Source organism: Xyrauchen texanus, chromosome 46 (assembly GCF_025860055.1).
Source record: "Xyrauchen texanus isolate HMW12.3.18 chromosome 46, RBS_HiC_50CHRs, whole genome shotgun sequence".
NCBI classification, from domain to species: Eukaryota; Metazoa; Chordata; class Actinopteri; order Cypriniformes; family Catostomidae; genus Xyrauchen; species Xyrauchen texanus.
The window spans coordinates 16,347,049-16,369,860 of record NC_068321.1 but is presented as its reverse complement, the minus strand read 5'-3'; the positions used below and the strand labels follow the sequence as shown (position 1 = coordinate 16,369,860).

Sequence of the window (22,812 nt, the reverse complement as noted above, 5' to 3'; positions counted from 1 at the left end):
TTATCTTTTTTCATTATCCACAATTAGGGGCTGTTTACCCTGCACACGTTTAAAAAGTAACATCGGCTGTTAAAAACGCATCTCAGGAAATCTGCGTTCTTCTCTATTCATGACGCTGCATCCTTTTTTTTTAGCAGAAGGAAGGACACGTTTATTTCTTTTAAACAATTTGGCAGCTTTGTTTATTCCAAATGGAATGGCAAAAATACGTCCATGATTTTATATTAATTATTGCTTTTTTTTTTCAGGGAGAGAAGATTTTTTACTTGATAAAGCCAACCCCAGACAACCTTGCACTATATGAGGAGTGGAGCTCGTCCCCCAGCCAGAGCGAAGTGTTCTTCGGGAAGAAAGTGGATAAGTGCTACAAGTGTGTTGTGCGGCAGGGAACAACACTTCTGATCCCCACAGGTAAATGCTTTTTTTACACCTTAACCATTAATGCAGACCATTATTGTCAATGCCTTTGTTTGCATTAATAAACAAATATCAAAGCAAGTGGCATCTATGAACAAATCACACTAGATCTTTTAGTGGATCTGTAAAGATATTTCCCCTCAAGTTAACACTGGTGTTCTAGCAGAGTAACTACAGGTGTAGTTCATCACAATAACTATGGCCATGCTCCACAAAGTCCAAATATATGTATCTTAATTTTGACCAGTATATCTATTATTTTATCATTTGAAACCTAACTATATTCTATAGAAGGAGTATCCAGTTAAAGTTCTAGGAGGTCCGGTCCCTAGATTTCCTTCCCAGAAAAGGTCCGGACAATAACTTAAATGGTGTTAGTTGTCAGTATAGCTATGAAATGACATAAATAATGCTTATTTTTGGAAATAGTAGGCCTATTTATGCATTTCCAAGTTGACAGAAATAGTACTTAAGAAAAACAAAAACCTCAGTCAAAACAGTCTCTTCAAAACTGGGAAAGGATTAGGACACTGGGGCCCCAGAGACAAATTCAAAGTAGTGGGGTTTGGGCGATCTTCTACCAAAAGATTAAAATAATTAAATGAGTTCATCAAACGAGAGCACTTTGATATGAATATTAAAAGATAAAATCAACTGTTCATTTTGAACCTGAATGACAACAAAAGTCCAGTATTTTTTTTTTATATTTTTAGATACTCAAGGGGCTTAGGGGGCCTTGTGACTATTAAGGAAACATACTGTTTGGGATTTAGGCATGTCCCCTGAGAGAACATTTTGAAAATGTAGAAGTCATTTTTATATTTTCCTTAAAGTGAACATTTACCAACAACATACAATGTACAGTGTAAAAATACTGTTAGCTAATGTTAAGTAGGCCCATAAATGGTCAAACTATCAAATAATGGATACATTCTCATGAGATCTCCACTTTGCCTTTATTTTTTTTCCTTGCCATCTATGCCAGAGATGATCTTTTAATTTTCACAACAACAAAAAGGCTTTTGAAAGGCTCAACCTGGTGATTTAATAAAAAAACGTTATTATTTTAAAGGCACTCTGGAAGCACAGTGTCCTGTCACAAGCTTGGTTTAGCTGAACAATCAGATTCATTTCAGACACTCCATGCTTTTTCAGTTCTGTCCACAGTCTCTGTCCATCGGATTGAGGTCAGGGCTTTGTGATGGCCTCTCCAATACCTTGACTTTGTTGTCCTTAAGCCATTTTGCCACAACTTTTTGGTGAATGCTTGGGGTCATTGTCCATTTGGAAGACCCATTTGCAACCGAGCTTTCAATTCCTGGCTGATGTCTTGAGATGTCCTTCCTCATGATGCCATCTATTTTTGAAGTGCAGCAGTCCCTCCTGCAGCAAAGCACCCCCACAACATGATGCTGGCACCCCCATGCTTCAAGGTTGTAATGGTGTTCTTCGGCTTGTAAGCCTCAACCTTTTTACTCCACACATAACAGTGGTCATTATGGCCACACAGTTCAATTTTTGTTTCATCAGACTAGAGGATATTTCTCCAAAAAGTAATATCTTTGTCCCAATGTGCACTTGCAAATGTAGTCTGGCTTTATTATGGCAGTTTTGGAGCAGTGGCTTCTTCCTTGCTGAGCAGCGTTTCAGGTTATGTCAATACAGGAGTCGTTTTACTGTGGATATAGATACTTGTCTACCTGTTTCCTCCAGCATCTTCACAAGGTACTTTGCTGTTGTTCTGGGATTGCTTTGCACTTTTTGCACCAAACTACGTTCATCTCCTCATACTTCCTGAGTGGTATGATGGCTGCATGGTCCTATGGTGTTTATACTGGCATACTATTGTTTGTACAGATGAACGTGGTACCTTCAGGCATTTGGAAATTGCTCCCAAGGATGAACAAGACTTGTGGAGGTCCACAATTTTTTTCTGAGGTCTTGGCTGATTTCTTTTGATTTTCCCATAATGTCAAGCAAAGAGGCACTGAGTTTTAAGATAGGCCATCCACAGGTACACCTCCTATCAGAAGCTAACTGGTTTATTGTCTAAAGGCTTGACATCATTTTCTGGAATTGTCTATGCTGCTTAAAGGCACAGTTAACTTAGTGGATATACATTTGTGATCCACTGGAATTGAGATATAATCAAATTAAATGTGAAACTATCTGTCTGTAAACAACTGTTGGAAAAATGACTGTCATCAAGTAGATGTCCTAAATGACTTTCCAAAACTATAGATTACTAATATTAAATCTGTGGAGTGTTAAAAAAAATAGTTTTAATGACTTCAACCTAAGTAAACTTCTGACTTTTGAAATGTCTGATAATTGGTTCAATACATTTTGATATATATAAAAAACATTTATGACTTCAAATAAGAAGGATATGGTCTTAGATTAATCTGGTTTCCAGCTGAAGAGAGGAGTGAGGTGGGGTGGTCTGCTGATCGCACCAACAGACCAGTTTCAGACCGTGGGATCTCACACGCCCCCCTGCTGTTGGAGAAACTTCAAAATTCCTTCAAAACTTGCATGAAAGTCAGTCATTGATGATTCTCTGTCTCCAAATCTAATGTGTATTTATGCATTTACATACTTGTTAGGCATATGGAATGAATGTTCAAGCGTAGACAGGAAGTCATTGCTGTAGTTTACAGACTGAGTGTTTGAGGGGCTTTACAGTGGTTTTGGAGCACACACTGGGGGCTGAAGAGGGGGTGGGGGGTTGATTTAGCTCATCAGATCTCGGTCAGACATGTAATCGTTGCAGTGGATGGCCCACCCTAACACACACCACATGTATGTGAACTCTAGTTAGCCAATATGTTGTGTTTAAACACTGATCCTGGGAGCATAGTTGAGAAGCCTAAAGGTGTTGGAATTACATTTCTGTGTAGTGCAGTGATTTTAACCTAATGTGGCGAGCAGGGCGGGGCCGAGCGGCGTCTGGGCAAAGCGAGGCCGGGAAGATAAGTGGTGAATGAGTTCCACCTGTGTGCCACACAGGTCTCGCATTCCAGTGAGGGGCGGTGGGAGTATTTAAGGAGAGGAGACCACGGCAGACGAGAGAGAGTGATGCACAAAGCCTGTCTGTGCATTAGACAAAGTGTGTCTTTATGTTCATAAGTAGCTGGCTGAAAAGCATTGTGTTTTTGTTTTGTTACAGACTTAAAAGTGTTTATTAAATGTCTATGTGTTTTTCAAGCCGGTCCCAGCTTCCTCCTTTGCCATCCTTGAATTATTAGATCTAGTTTTGCACCAGGACACAGATTTTGTTGGGTCGCAACTTGATGTCCAAAGTTGTTTATTGTACAAAAGTAATGAAAAACGTCCTTAAAATCAAACATTAAAATGTATTACAATTTCCATGACATCATGGCAATATGAAAATTGAGATTTTTGTAAATGCATAACTGTGATTTACCAGCCTAAACACATGGAACACACAGGCATAATAGTGTATCGGTATTAGCCGTATTACCAAGTGACAGATACATTTTCTCCCTTTTAAAAGTTGACAAGTCTATTTATTTAGCTATGCACAATTCTTTTGTCAGTTCCATATGTGGCAGCGGGGGCGTGGTCAAGCGCTCGTACGGGAGAGAAAAGCGGTAAGGGCGCTCTCACCTGAGCTAAATTATGTCTAACACCTGTCTCTAATTACAGTAGAGCGAGGAGAGCGGATAAAAAGCCAGCAGCCACAGAGCAGAGGGAGACGGACGTGCAGCAACTCAGCGTTCCTGTGCTTACGTGTGTGTGTGTGTGTGTGTATGGTTGCACATTATAAAGAACCATTAAAAGACTTACCTTGTGCCAGATCCCCAGTTTCCCTGTCCTCCTTGAGAAGGTCGTTACACTGGTGCCGAAACCCGGGAAAAATTGATGATGGAACAGAGTCGCCCCATAGAGTCCTCCCAGCTGACGGAAGTCCTCCAGTCCCTCGCTACACTCCATCAGAGCCACCAACAATCCCTGCTTGAGCTCCGGCAAGACCAGGATCGTCGGTTCTTCGAGATCATGCGGGCTCAAGCAGAGGACCGGCACGCCATCCGGAGCCTCCTCAGCCAGGAGGCCGCTCCAGCCGCAGCCGCGACCCCGGACACCCGCGCCACATTGCCCCCACCCGCGTTACAGAAGATGGGGCCGGCAGATGACCCAGAAGCATTCATCGACCTGTTCGAACGAACGGCGGAGGTTTGGGGGTGGCCCCAAGACCAGTGGGCAGCCCGGCTAGTCCCTCTCTTGTCCGGGGAAGCACAGCTCGCGGCGCAACAACTGCCGGCAACAAGCCTCCTGGTTTATCCCGATCTGAGGAAGGCCATCTTGCAACGGGTTGGTCGAAGCCCGGAAGAAAGTCGCCAGCTCTTCCGGGCCTTGAAGCTTGATAAGTCCGACCGCCCGTTTGCATTCGCCCAGCAGCTCCGTGATGCTTGTCGGAGGTGGCTGCTCTCGAGGGACCGCGGCGTCGAGGAACTAATCGACCAGGTGGTACTGGAGCAGTTTGTTCAGCGTTTGCCCCAGAAGACGGCCGAGTGGGTCCAGTGCCACCGCCCGGCATCGCTGGAGGAAGCCGTCCGACTCGCGGAGGACCACATGGCGGCGATTCCGAGGGCGGATGAGCCCTCTCTGTCTGTCTCCCCTTTCCCTGTGTCTTCCCCTGTTTTTTTTCCCTCCCCTCTTCCCTCTCGCTCTGCTCTCTCCCCAGGGTCCGTTCCTGCCCCCCGCAGGCGTGGAGCGTTCGCGCGCCCAGCTCCCCGGTCTTGGGAACGCCCACCAAGCCCTTCTCCATCCTTCAGCCGCTCTCCTCCTCAGGTGGGGGCGCCCGCCAGCACGGGTGCGGCCGCAGCGTCTGGGCCGGTCTGCTGGAGGTGCGGAGACCCGGACCACTTCCGGGATCAGTGCCCGCTGATGGAAATAGGGGCGGTGGTACGGGTCTCCGATGCTCCACAGGCTGCCCCCGATCGGGCTGGAGCGTACCGGATTCCGGTAAGAATCCAGGGGTACATACCAAGCTTTGTTGGATACCGGCTGTAACCAGACCACCATCCACCAACGCTTGGTTCAACCCGGGGCTTTGGGCTCAGCTAAACTGGTGAGGGTAAGGTGTGTACACGGGGATATTCACAAATATCCCGTGGTGACTCTGGCGATCAAATTCAGGGGAGAAAAACATAGTGTAGAGGCAGCGGTTAGTCCCCGCCTCACCCATCCGCTAATTTTGGGTACGGATTGGCCGAATTTTAGAAAGTTATTGGAGGGAGTTTGTGCGGATGGGTCCTGCGCGAGAGTGAAGGGGTGTGTGATGTGCGATGCTTTGGCGGGGAGGCGGAGCCAGGGCCGTCCTCGACTGCTCCGAGTGACGTGGGAAGGGGCGAGGTGGACGCTCCTCCTCTCCGGGAATTCCCGGAGGGGGACTTCCCTTGGAGCAGTCGCGGGATGATACCCTTAAGCACGCCTTTGACCAAGTGAGAGTAATCGATGGTCAACAACTCCGGCCGGGTGTCGCCGTCTCATATCCGTATTTTTCGCTTATTAAAGATCGCTTATACAGGGTGACGCAGGACGCCCAAACAAAGGAAGAAGTAACACAATTATTGATTCCACGGAGCCGTCGGGAAATGGTTTTCCAGGCGGCTCACTATAATCCTATGGCCGGTCACCTAGGGGAACGAAAAACACTTCTCCGTCTAATAGCCCGCTTCTATTGGCCGGGCATTGGCGGTGACGTCCGCAGGTGGTGTGCGGCGTGCCGCGAATGTCAGCTGGTAAACCCACCGGCCACCCCAAAAGCGCCTTTGCGCCCTCTACCATTAATCGAGGTCCCCTTCGAAAGAATTGGGATGGACCTCGTCGGGCCATTAGAACGGTCAGCACGCGGACATCGCTTCGTGTTAGTCCTAGTGGATTACGCGACGCGATATCCGGAAGCAGTGCCTCTGAGCAACATCTCCGCACGTAGTGTTGCAGGGGCACTCTTCAAGATAATCTCCCGGGTGGGGATTCCGAAAGAAATCCTCACCGATCAAGGCACAACTTTTATGTCACGGACACTTCGCGAACTTTACGAGCTCTTGGGCATTAAATCGATTCGCACTAGCGTTTACCATCCTCAGACAGATGGCCTAGTGGAACGGTTTAATAAAACGCTCAAAAACATGATTCGTAAATTCGTGCACGATGACGCTAGAAATTGGGATAAGTGGCTAGACCCCCTGTTATTTGCGGTACGAGAGGTCCCGCAAGCCTCCACCGGGTTCTCCCCGTTTGAGCTGCTGTACGGGCGACGCCCCGCGGTGTCCTCGATGTCATCCGTGAAAATTGGGAGGAGGGACCTTCTAATGCCAAAAATGAAATTCAATACGTTCTTGATCTTCGAGCAAAGCTCCACACACTGGGGCGATTAACACAAGAGCATTTGCTCCAAGCTCAAGAACGCCAACGCCGGCTGTATGACAGGGGTGCTCGGCTACGGGAATTTGCACCGGGAGACAAGGTACTCGTATTACTCCCAACATCGAGCTCTAAATTACTCGCCAAGTGGCAAGGACCCTTTGAGGTCACACGACGAGTGGGGGATCTCGATTATGAGGTTATACGTACCGATAGAGGGGCGCGCGTCAAATCTATCACCTCAACCTCCTGAAATTGTGGAGGGAGGAGGCGGCCTCTGTGACGTTGGCCACGGTAGTTCCGGAGAGGGCGGAGCTCGGACCGGAGATAAACAAAGACTACAATCTCAACACTCCGGTCACTTGTGGAGACCAACTCTCACCGCGGCAGCTCACAGAGGTTTCTGAATTACAAAAGGAGTTTGCGGACGTGTTTTCCCCTCTCCCGGGCCGTACAAACCTCATACAGCACCACATCGAGACCGAACCGGGCGCGGTGGTGCGTTGCCGCCCCTATCGCTTACCCGAACATAGAAAGAAAATCGTTCGGGAAGAATTAGATGCAATGCTTGATATGGGCGTAATAGAGGAATCCCACAGTGATTGGTCCAGCCCGGTTGTTCTTGTTCCTAAGAGTGATGGGTCTGTTCGGTTCTGTGTGGATTACAGAAAAGTCAACGCGGTGTCTAAATTTGACGCGTACCCAATGCCCCGTGTTGATGAACTGCTCGATCGGTTAGGTACTGCTCGATTTTACTCGACCCTGGATTTAACAAAGGGTTATTGGCAGATCCCCTTGACACCAATGTCCCGCGAGAAAACAGCCTTCACCACGCCGTTTGGATTACACCAATTCGTAACGCTTCCTTTCGGTTTGTTTGGGGCACCAGCCACGTTTCAGCGACTCATGGATCGGATCCTCAGACCGCATACCGCGTACGCCGCTGCTTATCTAGATGATATCATCATTTATAGCAATGATTGGCAGCGGCACATGCAACATCTGAGGGCCGTCCTGAGATCGCTGCGGCGGGCGGGGCTCACAGCAAACCCTAAGAAGTGCGCGGTTGGGCGTGTGGAGGTACGGTATCTGGGGTTCCACTTGGGTCATGGCCAGGTGCGTCCCCAAATTGATAAGACCGCGGCGATTGCGACTTGCCCTAGACCTAAGACCAAAAAGGGGGTGAGGCAGTTCCTGGGGCTGGCTGGCTATTACAGGAGATTCGTGCCTAATTATTCGGACGTCACCAGCCCGCTGACTGACCTCACTAAAAAGGGGGCTCCAGATCCGGTCCAGTGGTCGGAGCAGTGCCAACAGGCGTTTACGCAGATTAAAGCTGCACTTTGTGGGGGCCGCTTTGCATGCACCTGACTTCTCTCTCCCTTTTCTATTACAGACGGACGCTTCAGACAGAGGGCTGGGGGCCGTACTCTCGCAGCTGGTGGAGGGAGAGGAGCGCCCGGTGCTGTACATTAGCCGGAAGCTCTCCCTAAGGGAGACTAAGTACAGCACCGTGGAGAAGGAGTGTCTGGCCATCAAGTGGGCGGTCCTCACCCTCCGGTACTACCTGCTGGGGCGGGCCTTCACCCTCTGCTCGGACCATGCCCCACTGCAGTGGCTCCACCGCATGAAAGATACTAACGCCCGGATCACCCGTTGGTATCTGGCCCTCCAGCCTTTTAAGTTCAAGGTGGTCCACAGACCGGGGTGCAGATGGCTGCCGCTGACTTCCTCTCCAGAAATGGGGGGGGAGTGGTAGGCAGGCCGGATGACGCCCCGGCCTGAGTCGGGCGGTGGGGGTATGTGGCAGCGGGGGCGTGGTCAAGCGCTCGTACGGGAGAGAAAAGCGGTAAGGGCGCTCTCACCTGAGCTAAATTATGTCTAACACCTGTCTCTAATTACAGTAGAGCGAGGAGAGCGGATAAAAAGCCAGCAGCCACAGAGCAGAGGGAGACGGACGTGCAGCAACTCAGCGTTCCTGTGCTTACGTGTGTGTGTGTGTGTGTGTATGGTTGCACATTATAAAGAACCATTAAAAGACTTACCTTGTGCCAGATCCCCAGTTTCCCTGTCCTCCTTGAGAAGGTCGTTACACCATATTATTATTGGCATTTAGCCAATGTTTTCTCACCTGCTTTATGGGACCATGTCAGAATAGACCTACAACCTATTGCTCTAGAGACTTTTCAGTGGCAAAATGTAAGAAATGTGATGGACTGTTATCACCCTCTGCACAGCTATAAACCGGATATGAATGTATCCGTATGTGTATGTCAGCATCTGTTGGTCAGCTGTTGATATGTTTCTTGACCCCTCTTTCAGGATGGATCCATGCAGTTCTCACCTCTCAGGATTGTATGGCTTTTGGAGGAACTTCCTCCACAACCTCAACATTGGCATGCAGCTCAGGTGAGTGGTTAGCTATACAGTTACATCCCTATGAAAAAATCCTAATTAATCACAATTGCAGTTTTGTAGCTTTAAGTCCATATCTGTTAAGGCCATCTATATGCTAGTGTTCTCCTAAAGGTTGACTGAAACATATATTGCAGATATATGCATTGACATTATAGTCTTTCTCTTTGGTAAAGTGGAACAAAAAAAATATGCTCTCCAGAATGAGAATGTCTTCTCCAATAGCAATTAGTGAACTAGATTCAGTTAAACATTGATAAGTCAAAGGTAATTGTATTTGCCAACAAATGCAAATACAATTACTCCAGGGGTCTAAAGAGAAAAAAATCAAGTCAGAAATCTTAGTGTGTTTTTTGAGTCAAATCTAAGTTTCAGTAGTAATATCAAAGCAATAACTAAATCAGCCTACTATAATCTCATTGCCAGCAGGGGGTATTACTGTAATGGGCTCCTCACCAGCCTTCTCAAAAAGACCATGGACTGCTGCAGCTCATTCAAAATGCTGCAGCCAGTATTTTTTCACTCATTCAGATCATTAAGATCAAGTCGGTTAGAAATGCTAGGGGTTCACTCAAAACAAGGTGAGACAGCATTTAGCTATTATGCCACCCGCAGCTGGAACCAGCTTCCAGAAGAGGCCAGGTGTGCTCCAACATTATCCACATTCAAATCCAGACTGAAAACAAATCTGTTTAGCTACGCATTTACAGAGTACTGCACTGTATCCTTTTATTTATGTATTCTTTTCTTTCTTTATATTCTTTTTAATAACTTGTCATTCTTTTATTATTTATTTTATTACTTTTCTTATTTCTTGTTCTTAATTGGTTTTAAAATTTTATTTATATATATCTTGTATTTTCTTTATTATTTTTATGTAAAGCACTTTGAAATGCCATGAAATGTGTTTAATAAATAAACTTGCCTTGCCTTAAGTTCTTTGAAACAATGACGGTTTGTTGAAACCTGCCTAGGGACAACAGTCCTACCTGCAGAACGGAACAGGTAGTGTTTAACAGCTGGCTATAAGTGCAAGGGCTTTAAAACCCAGCTAACGGTCGTTTCTGCAGTAAACTGAGTGAACGAGCAAGCAGTAATCTACCACGACCAGCACTCGTCCGTTGCTTTTCATTACGGACAGATGGATGACTGGGCGAACAAAGTCAGTCATAAAATATATTTTATTTGTGAAGTGAAAGTGTGTGTGATTGATTCTTCAGAAAAGATCAGGGGCTTGAGACAACACATCAGAGGTTTAAGCCCCATAAGCCTCCCCTCGCAACGCCCCTGGATGTGGTTTTAACTGTCTATTGGCTATTACAAAGTACAGCAAGTAAATCATTTCATAGGGTCTTTTAGAAAGGGTCTTCAATGTTTTTACAGCATCTTAGATTCAATAAGCTACCTATAACCCAAGAAACCCAGACAGCCAAAAATGGTTTGATCAAGAATTTTTTTTTGCTGTCTAGGGTTCTTGAGTTGGAAATATGGATCTCAGGCAATTAAAAAAGCTTGTAACCTATAGATTCTTAAGATAGACATACTGGAAACAAAAGAACTGAAAGGTTTTTTACCATTAGGCTATAAAATACACTTTTTGGTTCTAAAAGTAGACACCGCAACAAATAGAACAGAGTGCAGGTGTCTCAAGACACTTTTTTAAAATGATAACGAGGTCTTTTCAGCAAGTATCGCTCCAAAATGTATTCCTTCAGATGAATTTTTTAAAGTTGAAGTTCTTTTTAACTTCACACAGTGTTTAAAAAATGCAGCACACAGTCTACTCTGCTTACATAGAAAAACAATTAAAAAGTGCAGGCTTACACAGAGATGCATTTGATGTGAATGGCCCATAAGAGTGTATACTTGACTAGTGTTAAGCTATTATTATTTTAGCTGTGACTTTATTGCTGTATTGTGGACAAAGTGTTACTAATTTGTCTCATTTTAGGTGCTATGAGATGGAGCGACGTCTTAAGACTCCAGACCTCTTTAAGTTTCCTTATTTTGAGGCCATTTGCTGGTATGTTGCCAAGAATCTACTGGAGACACTCAAAGGTATGTCCTATTAAATCACTCAGCATGTCAATACAGGGCACTTAAATCACTGGCCTGCTGCCACTCTATTCCCTGATGTCCTTCCTAATTACTGTTTATTGTCTGTTATCAGAATCTCGAGAAGAGAACTGCCTGCCTCCAGACTACCTGATCAAGGGAGTGAAAGCTTTGATTACTGCACTGAGGAACTGGTTAAAGAGAGAGGTAGAGAAAATAGTGTTTAACACACCAGAAACTTTAGTGGATATTATAAGTGGTGTTTTCTATAGCAAGCATCACTATTACCATTGCTTATACTTAAGAGTTAGGTATTTTTCGTTAGTATTAAACTTCAATGAGTAATCATATTATGTTGAGGGGATGCTATTTCTTTTTAGACTTTTATTAAAGAGATAGTTCACCCAAAAATTAAAATTCTCTCATCATTTACTCACCCCTATGCCATCCCAGATGTGTATGAATTTCTTTCTTTTGATTAACACAAAGAAAGATTTTTAAGGCCTGATATACTCAGAAATCAAAGAATGAATGGGTGTGACGTCATTTAGAACTAAATCTGGCTAAAAATATTTGTTCCCTTTGTTTCGCTGGTTCTTAACTGCTCGCCTGGGCAAACTTATAGCAAAACTTCTTACCGGCTGCTAAACAAATTCTTACTGCCATTGGTCCATGTCATCGGTAGGTGTGTCCTGCAGCTCCACCTACATTGATATCATCTGTATTATTGTTTTTGTAAAGACATTTTCCAAGAACATGTCATGTGTAGGAGCCAAATTGAGCTTTTGAGTTGATTTAATGTTTCTTTCTAGTGAATAGTGGTGTGTGTCTGTGGATGAATGAATGAGTGATTATATGTGACCACAGGTATGTCTACCGCCACCTAAAGGACGGTTTAGAGGCTGAAGGTGGAGCCCAAGGGGAAAGGCCTTAAAGACAGGAAGCCACAGTATCTGGGTGTGGCTGAGAGGGCAAACAGTCTTTTGACCGTGTGGTGGTGTGCCGTATGGTTCCATGACGTGACAAGCCGTTTGTTACCATATAAGAGACTACTATCTTTGTTTTATTTGCTTTTGTGTAACATTCATACAAGTGACAATAAATGTTCATTGGACAAACTGGATCAACTTCTCACTCATCTACACAACTGCACGCGTCAAGCTATATCCAGCTCAGCCAACAGTAATAGCTTTCATGGAATAAAGGACAAAGAGGAAAAGGCTAATACATTTAGTCAAAAGACTCTCTGGATGGATATACTTGGATCAAAGGAATATTGGATACTTTGAACAAAGGAATACCAGATAAAAAAAGTTTAAGAAGTGCAAGTGCCATCTTGGATTTTTGAAGGCCAAAGTGAATCCAAGCGAATCCAAAGGAATCGGTATGTAAAACAAAGAACTTTTAAAGCAATTTTGCTCTGTGTGTATATAAGAATTTATTTTGATGAATATTGAGTGATATATTTGGAAGAAAAAGGACTTTTGAGTTTGTCACATGGAACAAAGAGCCTCAATCAATATGGATGTCACTGACACTGATGTTACACCTGCTGAGGAAGAATTGCTTGAGCTAGAAAAGAAGAAGAAAGAAGCAAGAAATGCTAGAAAGATTAAGTGTGCTGTGTTGACTCGTAGAATGAACAAAACAACTGAACTTATGTGTGATCCAGTCAATCTGGGGAGGTAGAGGAGAATGTTCAGAAATACAATGAAATATTAGAAGACTTTAATAACCTGCACAAACGATACCAGCAGTTATTGTCAAAGGATGAGTGTGCTGAAGACACAGAACAATGGTATGAGCCAAAGTTGATAAACATCAATGAGTTTAAGATTAAGGTTGATGAGTGGATTCAATCCTGTCCTGTTCAACCACTGTCAGAAGAAGATGAAATTGGTCCTAAAGACAGTATATCTTTGGTAAGTCAGGTTTCATGTAAGAGTTCATATGCAAGTTCAGCATCAGCTCGTCTGGTGGCACAAGCCGAGAAGGCAGCACTTTTAGCTAAGGCCGCTGCTTTGAAGGAAATGCATGCTTTGGAAGAAAAGGAAGAGCACTTATCTAAAGAAAGAGAAGAAATAAGAAGGAAAAGGGAGACTTTGAACTTTGCAGCTGAGTTGTCTGCTGCAAATGCAAAACTCGCAGTGTTGGATGGCGTGGAAGAACAAGTTTATTCCACCCCAGTCGACGGCATGAACTCATACTTTCAGGAGAGGAACTTGAAACTCGCCAACATGGAAACTCTGCAAACAGGGGCTCCAACAACCAATATGCATGAACGTAGGAGTGTAAGCGTCCAAAGGAAGGGGTACAGCATCTACAGCATCTGCCGTCAGTATAGACTACCATACCCCCAAGAAAGTTCCAATGGTGACCAGAGAAAGCACTGGTCATTACATGAGAATCAGGATGTTATAGGGGTAGCACAAGGGCAGGCACAATCTCTGCAGGCAGATAGTATAGCTCGAAAGGGTTCTAGTGTCGTTGAGAAGTCCTATGATCAATCCGAAAAAGTGGAGCTCAGTACAGAATATAGACAGCTGGCGGTTGATGTTCCTGTTCAATCACGTGCAGATATAGCAGGTCCTACATTATCAAAAAAGGAGCTTAAGCAGGGCAGACCGTTAGAGGGCAGTGTAGCTTCCAATAGTCTCATTGCCGTCTTAAACAGACAAAATGAAATTACATCTATGCTTCTCAAACAGCAGCAATTGTCATTATTGCCACCTAAAAGTGTTACCATATTTGATGGGGACATTTTACAGTTTAGGTCATTTATGACATCTTTTGAACACAACATTGAGATGAACACAGACAGTGGACAAGATAGATTGTTTTACCTTGAGCAATTTACTAGAGGGCAAGCTAGAGACCTAGTAAGAAGTTGCCAGCATATGGATGGAGATCAGGGTTATCTCAGGGCAAAGCGTTGTTGCTTGAACAGTTTGGCAATGAGTATAAAATTTCCACCGCCTATATTGAAAAGGTTCTCAATTGGCCAAATATAAAACCTGAAGATCCTAAAGCCTTGAATGAGTACTTCCTGTACCTCAAAGGATGTTGTAATGCTATGGCAAAGATTAACTACATGGAGGAATTGAACGTAGCCTCTACTTTGAAAGCCGTTGTTATGAAATTACCCTACAAGATGCGGGATAGATGGCGGACTAAAGCTCAAAATAAACTGGAGGACAACAACAGCAGGATAACATTTACAGACCTTGTACAGTTCATTGAGGAACAGGCCAAGATATGTTCCAACCCGATATTTGGAAATATACAAGAACCAGTTGCAAGCAGGAATAAAGGGCCCAATGTAAGTAAGACTCTTTTTAGGCCCAAGTCTACCTATGCAACTAATGTAACAACACTGTGTGATGTGAAAATTCCATGCATCTGCTGTGATGGTGCTCATTGTCTGGAAAACTGCTCTCACTTCAAGAAGAAAATGCACAGGGAAAAGTTAAACCTTTTAAAGAAAGAAGGACTCTGCTTTGGTTGTTTGTGTAAAGGACACATGAGCAAAGACTGCAAAAACCGTCTTACATGTAACATCTGCAATCAAGCACATCCCAATGTGCTGCACATCAACTTTGAAGCTAAAGGTCACGCTTCAAGTTTAGCAGAACAATCAAAAAATACATCAGCAAAGTGTCATCAAATGCTTGTGGACATGCAGGGGCCGGCAACAGTAAATGTGCACTGTCAATCCTTCCTGTGCAAGTTAAGTCTGTCAAAGGCAACAAAATCATTCAAACTTATGCTCTTCTTGATCCTGGCAGTTCAGCAACATTCTGCACGAAGAGGCTGGCGCAGAAGTTGTGTCTAGAGGGGAAACAAATTACCGTAATGCTGAGAACAATGGCATATGAGAAACCCATAAAAAGTGTGTTAGTAGCAGGTTTAGAAATCAGTGAACTTAATGGTAAAAAATTCATTCCTTTACCTGATGTTTACACACAAAATTCTATGCCTGCAACGAAAGAGAACATCACAACACAAGAGGATTTAAAGCAATGGCCTTACCTTAGTGAAATCCAATTACCTCACATAGACTGTGACATTGACTTACTCATAGGAATGAATGCAGCAAATGTTATGGAACCTTGGCAGGTAATCAACTCACAAGGAGATGGACCTTATGCTGTAAGAACATTGTTAGGTTGGGTAATCAACGGTCCATTGGGAGGTAGCAGCAAAAGTGTGGAAATGGCCACGGTGACTGCAAACCGGATCTCCTTGGTCGACCTGCAAGAACTTCTGGTGAGTCAATACAACACAGACTTCAATGAGAAAGCTTATGAAGAAAAAAGTGAAATGTCAGTGAATGACAAGAAGTTCCTGAACATTGTCAATGAATCTGTAAAAGTAAAAGAGGGTCACTACTGCATTAACCTACCTTTCAAAGAAGATAATATCACAATGCCCAACAATCGCGTTGTTGCAGAACAGCGCTTGTTGAATCTGAAAAGGAAGTTCAAAAGAGATCCGAACTATCAAAGGGAGTATACAGAGTTTCTCAGTGATGTCATTCACAAGGGCTACGCTGAAATTGTTCCCTTTGCACAACTGAATAGGACAGATGGAAAGGTTTGGTATATCCCTCATCATGGGGTATATCACCCAAAAAAGAAGACCATTAGAGTAGTGTTTGATTGTGGTGCAACCTTTCGGGGGACATCCCTTAACTCTGAACTACTCCAAGGCCCAAATTTGACAAACACACTGATTGGAGTGTTGACACGTTTCCGAGAAGAACCAGTAGCACTGATGGCGGACATACAGGCCATGTTCCACCAAGTTAAGGTGACTGAAACTGACACAGACTTCCTGCGCTTCTTATGGTGGCCACAAGGAAATGCGGATGATGCTCCAGTGGAATATCGTATGACTGTTCATTTGTTTGGTGCAGTCTCTTCACCGAGCATAGCTAACTTTGCTCTCAGAAAAACTGCACGGGACAATGCAAGCAACTTCCCTCCTGAGGTAACAAACACAATCATGGAGCACTTTTATGTAGACGATTGTTTGAAATCGATGCCCACAGAACTAGAAGCAATAGAACTAATCTCAAACCTCACTGAAGTCTGTCTTAGAGGAGGCTTCCATTTGTTAAAGTGGATAAGCAACAGTAGAGCTGTTCTTGATGCTGTTCCACAAGAAGACAGAGCTAAAAAGATAAAGGACTTGGACTTGAGCAAAGATCAATTGCCCATGGAACGAGCCTTAGGACTTCAATGGTGTGTCCAAAGTGACTCCTTCAAGTTCAACATCACCATCAGTGAGCGTGCACTTACCAGAAGGGGCATCCTATCAATGGTAAGCTCTATATATGATCCATTAGGCTTTCTGTCTCCGCTTACCTTGCCAGCTAAACTGTTGTTGCAGGAGTTGTGCCGACAGGACCTTGGATGGGACATAACCATTCCCAACACACTTTCTGACCAGTGGACCAAATGGATCAGCAGTCTCTCACAACTCGCAGATTTTAAAGTTCCACGCTGCTTTAAGCCAAATAATTTTAGTGAGTCAGTGCATAACCAGATTCACCACTTCTCTGATGCCAGCGAGCTAGGCTATGGAACAGTCAGCTATCTCAGAATGACAAATGCAGAAGGAAAGGTCTATGTAGCATTCTTGATTGGCAAGGCAAGAGTAGCTCCATTAAAACGGCAGACCATCCCAAGGCTGGAGTTAGCAGCTGCAGCTCTGTCAGTTAAAGTGGATAAAATGTTAAAGGAAGAATTGCTACCACCTACAGATAGGTCAGTGTTTTGGTCCGACAGCACATCTGTCTTAAAGTACATTTCAAATGACCACACTCGTTTTCATACCTATGTGGCAAATAGAACATCTAGGATTAGGGAGGCTACACAAGTCTTTCAGTGGAGATATATTGACACAAAAAGAAACCCTGCCGACGATTGCTCTAGAGGTGTGAGCGCAGAGAGGTTCAGGAGGAACCCAAGATGGATCTCTGGACCAGAGTTCCTTTGGTCATCAGAAGAGGACTGGCCGAATGAATCTGTGAACAAAGTTGAACTTTGTGAAGATGATCCAGAGGTGAGGAAATCTGCAACAGTGAATACAATCATGCAGACATGTGAGGAAAGGCCCACAGACAAGTTGCTCAATCACTTTTCAGACTGGCTGAAGTTGAGGGTAGCGGTTGCATGGATCCTAAAAATTAAAGATGCACTAAAACTCATTGTGCAGAAAGGAAATGACTCAAAGAAGGGTGGTAAACAGACTCAAAGGGTAACCAGAATGACAAAAGGATATGTCAAAGACAACATAAAAGAAGCAATAACAGTTGATAATCTGATAATGGCAGAAAAGGCTATTCTTTCCTATGTACAGAGACAAAGCTTCCCTGAGGAAATCGACATGCTGCAAGAGGGCTTCCAATGTGAAAAAGGGCAGTAGCATATATAGATTGGATCCAGTGCTGGACAATGGAATCCTCAGAGTAGGTGGTCGTCTCAGAAGAACAGCAATGCCTGAGGAAAGAAAACACCCTGCCATTTTGGACAAAAATCACCACGTGTCCACTCTGATTCTGCGTCACTTTCATGTTCAAACTGGACACGGGGGAAGGAACCACGTGCTATCTCAGGCACGAAAAACATACTGGATAACAAATGGTAACTCTGCTGCAAGAAAGGTTCTCTCTCACTGCGTGACTTGTAGAAAGCACAGAGGTAAAGCCGGCGAACAAAAGATGGCTGACCTGCCAAGTGAAAGACTGGTCACAGATTTACCACCATTCTCCAACGTTGGCCTTGACTACTTCGGTCCATTTGAGGTAAGAAGGGGAAGAAGCACAATGAAGAGATATGGCGTCATTTTTACCTGCATGACCAGCCGGGCAGTACATCTAGAGGTAGCCTGTTCTTTAAGTACAGACTCATGCATCAATGCCATTAGAAGGTTTCTGTGTCGAAGAGGGCAGGTACAACACCTAAGATCGGATAATGGCACTAACCTTGTAGGTGCAGAAAGAGAACTAAGAGAAGCACTCAGAACTTTAGATCAAAGGAAGATCCACCAAACTCTAATGAAGGAAAGAGTTCAGTGGAGCTTTAACCCCCCTACAGCCTCTCACCATGGTGGGTTCTGGGAACGCCTTATTAGAATGGTAAGGCATGTCTTATGCTCAGTCTTAAAACAACAAACCTTAGACGATGAAGGGCTACACACTGTTTTCTGTGAAGTTGAGGCAATTCTAAACAGCCGTCCCATTACAAAGATTTCTGGTGACCCACAAGATCTAGAGGCCCTAACACCAAATCATATTCTGTTGCTCAGAACTAACCCAATTCTGCCCCCTGGAGTCTTTTCAAGGTCTGATCTATACCACAGAAGACGCTGGAGACAGGTCCAGTATATGGCCGAGCTGTTTTGGAAGAGATGGCTTCTGGAATACCTCCCTCTTCTTCAAGAACGACAAAAATGGTCAAGAGCAAGAAGAAATTTCATCCCAGGGGACATCGTCTTGATCGCAGACAATAACGCTCCTCGCAGTTCGTGGCTACTGGGAAGAATTGTTGAAGCCAAACCTGACGTCAGAGGTCATGTCCGGGTTGTGAAGCTGAAAACAAAAACGAGTATACTAGAGAGGCCAGTGTCCAAAATCTGCTTGCTGTTAGAGGGTGACGAAGGTTCTGCAAAGAGGCCCTGAGCATTCAAGAACACTGAAGATAAGTTGACTCATTCAATTTTGAGTTTCATTTAGAATTTTACTATAAGATATCAATTTAAAAAACTTTTTGAAAGTTAAACTGCAAATAGTGATGGCTCCTTTTTCATTTAAAAAAAAGTAATTGTTTTTACCTCTACAAACACAATTAGGGGCGGTATGTAGGAGCCAAATTGAGCTTTTGAGTTGATTTAATGTTTCTTTCTAGTGAATAGTGGTGTGTGTCTGTGGATGAATGAATGAGTGATTATATGTGACCACAGGTATGTCTACCGCCACCTAAAGGACGGTTTAGAGGCTGAAGGTGGAGCCCAAGGGAAAGGCCTTAAAGACAGGAAGCCACAGTATCTGGGTGTGGCTGAGAGGGCAAACAGTCTTTTGACCGTGTGGTGGTGTGCCGTATGGTTCCATGACGTGACAAGCCGTTTGTTACCATATAAGAGACTACTATCTTTGTTTTATTTGCTTTTGTGTAACATTCATACAAGTGACAATAAATGTTCATTGGACAAACTGGATCAACTTCTCACTCATCTACACAACTGCACGCGTCAAGCTATATCCAGCTCAGCCAACAGTAATAGCTTTCATGGAATAAAGGACAAAGAGGAAAAGGCTAATACATCATGCATTCTTTTTTTTTTCCATTTGTCTACAAGAAGGAATCAAATCTACTCAAATACTCTTAAGTGCCCATTTGCTCTTTTGTTTTATATGCGGCTTCCCTCGGTGAAAGCCATTCACACATCTGCCCATAGTATGGTATTCATATCGTGATTCTTTTTCTGTATTTTTCTCATTAACACACTTTTATACACCAATCTTTGCAGTAGTTTCAGTGTCATCATAAATTACAATAAAAGTGTAATCGGCACATAACATGGCAGCATATAGCACATTAGCGCCATGAATTCAGAATCTAAACGAGACAAACTGCACATTTTCTACTGCATATACACTCACCTAAAGGATTATTAGGAACACCATACTAATACTGTGTTTGACCCCCTTTCGCCTTCAGAACTGCCTTAATTCTACGTGGCATTGATTCAACAAGGTGCTGAAAGCATTCTTTAGAAATGTTGGCCCATATTGATAGGATAGCATCTTGCTGTTGATGGAGATTTGTGGGATGCACATCCAGGGCACGAAGCTCCCGTTCCACCACATCCCAAAGATGCTCTATTGGGTTGAGATCTGGTGACTGTGGGGGCCATTTTAGTACAGTGAACTCATTGTCATGTTCAAGAAACCAATTTGAAATGATTCGAGCTTTGTGACATGGTGCATTATCCTGCTGGAAGTAGCCATCAGAGGATGGGTACATGGTGGCCATAAAGGGATGGACATGGTCAGAAACAACGCTCAGGTAGGCCGTGGCATATAAACGATGCCCAATTGGCACTAAGGGGCCTAAAGTGTGCCAAGAAAAACTCCCCCACACCATTACACCACCACCACCACCAGCCTGCACAGTGGTAACAAGGCATGATGGATCCATGTTCTCATTCTGTTTACGCCAAATTCTGACTCTACCATCTGAATGTCTCAACAGAAATTGAGACTCATCAGACCAGGCAACATTTTTCCAGTCTTCAACTGTCCAATTTTGGTGAGCTCTTGCAAATTGTAGCCTCTTTTTCCTATTTGTAGTGGAGATAAGTGGTACCCGGTGGGGTCTTCTGCTGTTGTAGCCCATCCGCCTCAAGGTTGTGCGTGTTGTGGCTTCACAAATGATTTGCTGCATACCTCGGTTGTAACGAGTGGTTATTTCAGGCAAAGTTGCTCTTCTATCAGCTTGAATCAGTCGGCCCATTCTCCTCTGACCTCTAGCATCAACAAGGCATTTTCACCCACAGGACTGCCGCATACTGGATGTTTTTCCCTTTTCACACCATTCTTTGTAAACCCTAGAAATGGTTGTGCGTGAAAATCCCAGTAACTGAGCAGATTGTGAAATACTCAGACCTGCCCGCCTGGCACCAACAACCATGCCACGCTCAAAATTGCTTAAATCACCTTTCTTTCCCATTCTGACATTCAGTTTGGAGTTCAGGAGATTGTCTTGACCAGGACCACACCCCTAAATGCATTGAAGCAACTACCATGTGATTGGTTGATTAGATAATTGCATTAATGAGAAATTGAACAGGTGTTCCTAATAATCCTTTAGGTGAGTGTATATTACTTTAATTTATCATTGAGTTATAAAAAAAAGCATCTCTTACTGATCTAGTGGGAATTCTACTCATGGAATGAGGCATAAAGTCATTGATAAAATATTTTATTGAGCATCCTAATATTTAAATGTACTACTAAATGGCTCCCACAGTGGTGTGGTTGGTGTTTGAATTTTTGCAAATAGAATACTGTTGCTCATCTGTTTAGAACTTGTTTTTAACCCCTAAACAAAGAATGAAGAACTTCTCCAGAAGTATATCGGGGCCTTTTATAAGAATTTCTCAGCTCTGTAGGTCCAGATAATGCAAGTGAATGGTGACCAATATTTGCAAGCTCCAAAAAGCATATTAAGGATAGCATAAAAGTAATCCATTTGACTTCAGTGGTTTAATCCATGTCTTCTGAAGCAAACCGATCAGTTTTGGGTGAGAACAGACCAAAATGTAACAGAATTATAAATCTTAACATCAGTCATGATTTCAAGCTTGATTACACTTCCTAGCGCATCTAGTGCTCTACACATGCATAAAGCACTAGGAAGTGAAATCAAGCTTGAAATCATGATCGTGCCTTGAGACTGCAATGGCAAGATGTACAGTGAAAAAGAGTTACATTTTGGTCTGTTCTCACCCAAAATCAATTAGATCACTTAAGATGACATTGATTAAACCACTGGAGTCTTATAGATTAATTTTATGCTGCCTTGATTTGTGTGGAGCTACATAGTTATTCTTCTAAAAATCTTAATTTGTGTTCTGTAGAAAAAGAAAGTCATACACGTCTGGGATGGCATGATGGTGAGTAAATGAGAGAATTTTCATTTTTGGGTGAACTATCCCTTTAAGCAATTAGACGTACAATTTTACCTGTCAGACGGTGTAACAGACAAAAAAGCACACTTTCTCTTATATTTAAACCTTCAGTCTTAACATAACTTTAAATTAACCCCAGTCTAAAAACACCTGCTATTATCTCATTGTACATTGTAATCCCCTGATTGAATAATGTGGCCAATGGTCTCAGAGGGGTTGATATCTGGTGTCAGTGGTAATGGGTGGGAAACGTGAGGTTTGCTCTCTGGCACAAATCCCTTATTGTCTGCCATGTGTGCTCATCTTCCCCAGGTCACGGAGCCAGCCAGCGAGGTCCCTGACCATATCAGACCCAATCATCTCATTAAAATGCTCACAAAGGAAATCCACTACCTTGAGGTACGTCCAGCAGCATGAAACCTACTGAAACTTACTAAACAATCAGACCAGTCAAATTTGCACTTTTAAATGAAATAGCCTTTATAAAACGTAAAAACAAATATTTACATGTACAGTGGGTAGCTTACATTTCACCAAACCACCTTCAATTGTGGTTTTGTGCGTTTTTTGTCCATGTCTATTAGCTTTGAGGCATCTACATTTGCTTGCATACCTTTTGTCTCCCAAAAAGTTGACAGAATAAGTTTATATATAAAATGCTGGTATTAGCACTAACATTTTCAATGAATGCAATTATTTGGATAGATTACGTGTTTTGTGCTTAAACATTGATAATTGTTTTTAATATTTACCTTTATGAATAATTGATTTATTGTTTTACTTTTGTAGTTTATACACTAGAATTTGAAGTTATTTTATTTGAACTTACAATGCTGT

General features: G+C 43.5%; 1 protein-coding gene across 1 annotated transcript in view; it reads left to right on the top strand.

Annotated features, from left to right (window-relative positions):
- The window catches only part of kdm7ab (lysine (K)-specific demethylase 7Ab), a 65,577-nt gene that overhangs the window by 33,467 nt on the left and 9,298 nt on the right, over nucleotides 1-22,812 (top strand). The window contains 6 exon segments of the mRNA XM_052119628.1: nucleotides 249-411; nucleotides 9,133-9,180; nucleotides 9,183-9,219; nucleotides 11,177-11,283; nucleotides 11,396-11,487; nucleotides 22,288-22,374. Coding sequence (XP_051975588.1) covers nucleotides 249-411; nucleotides 9,133-9,180; nucleotides 9,183-9,219; nucleotides 11,177-11,283; nucleotides 11,396-11,487; nucleotides 22,288-22,374 — 534 coding nt within the window.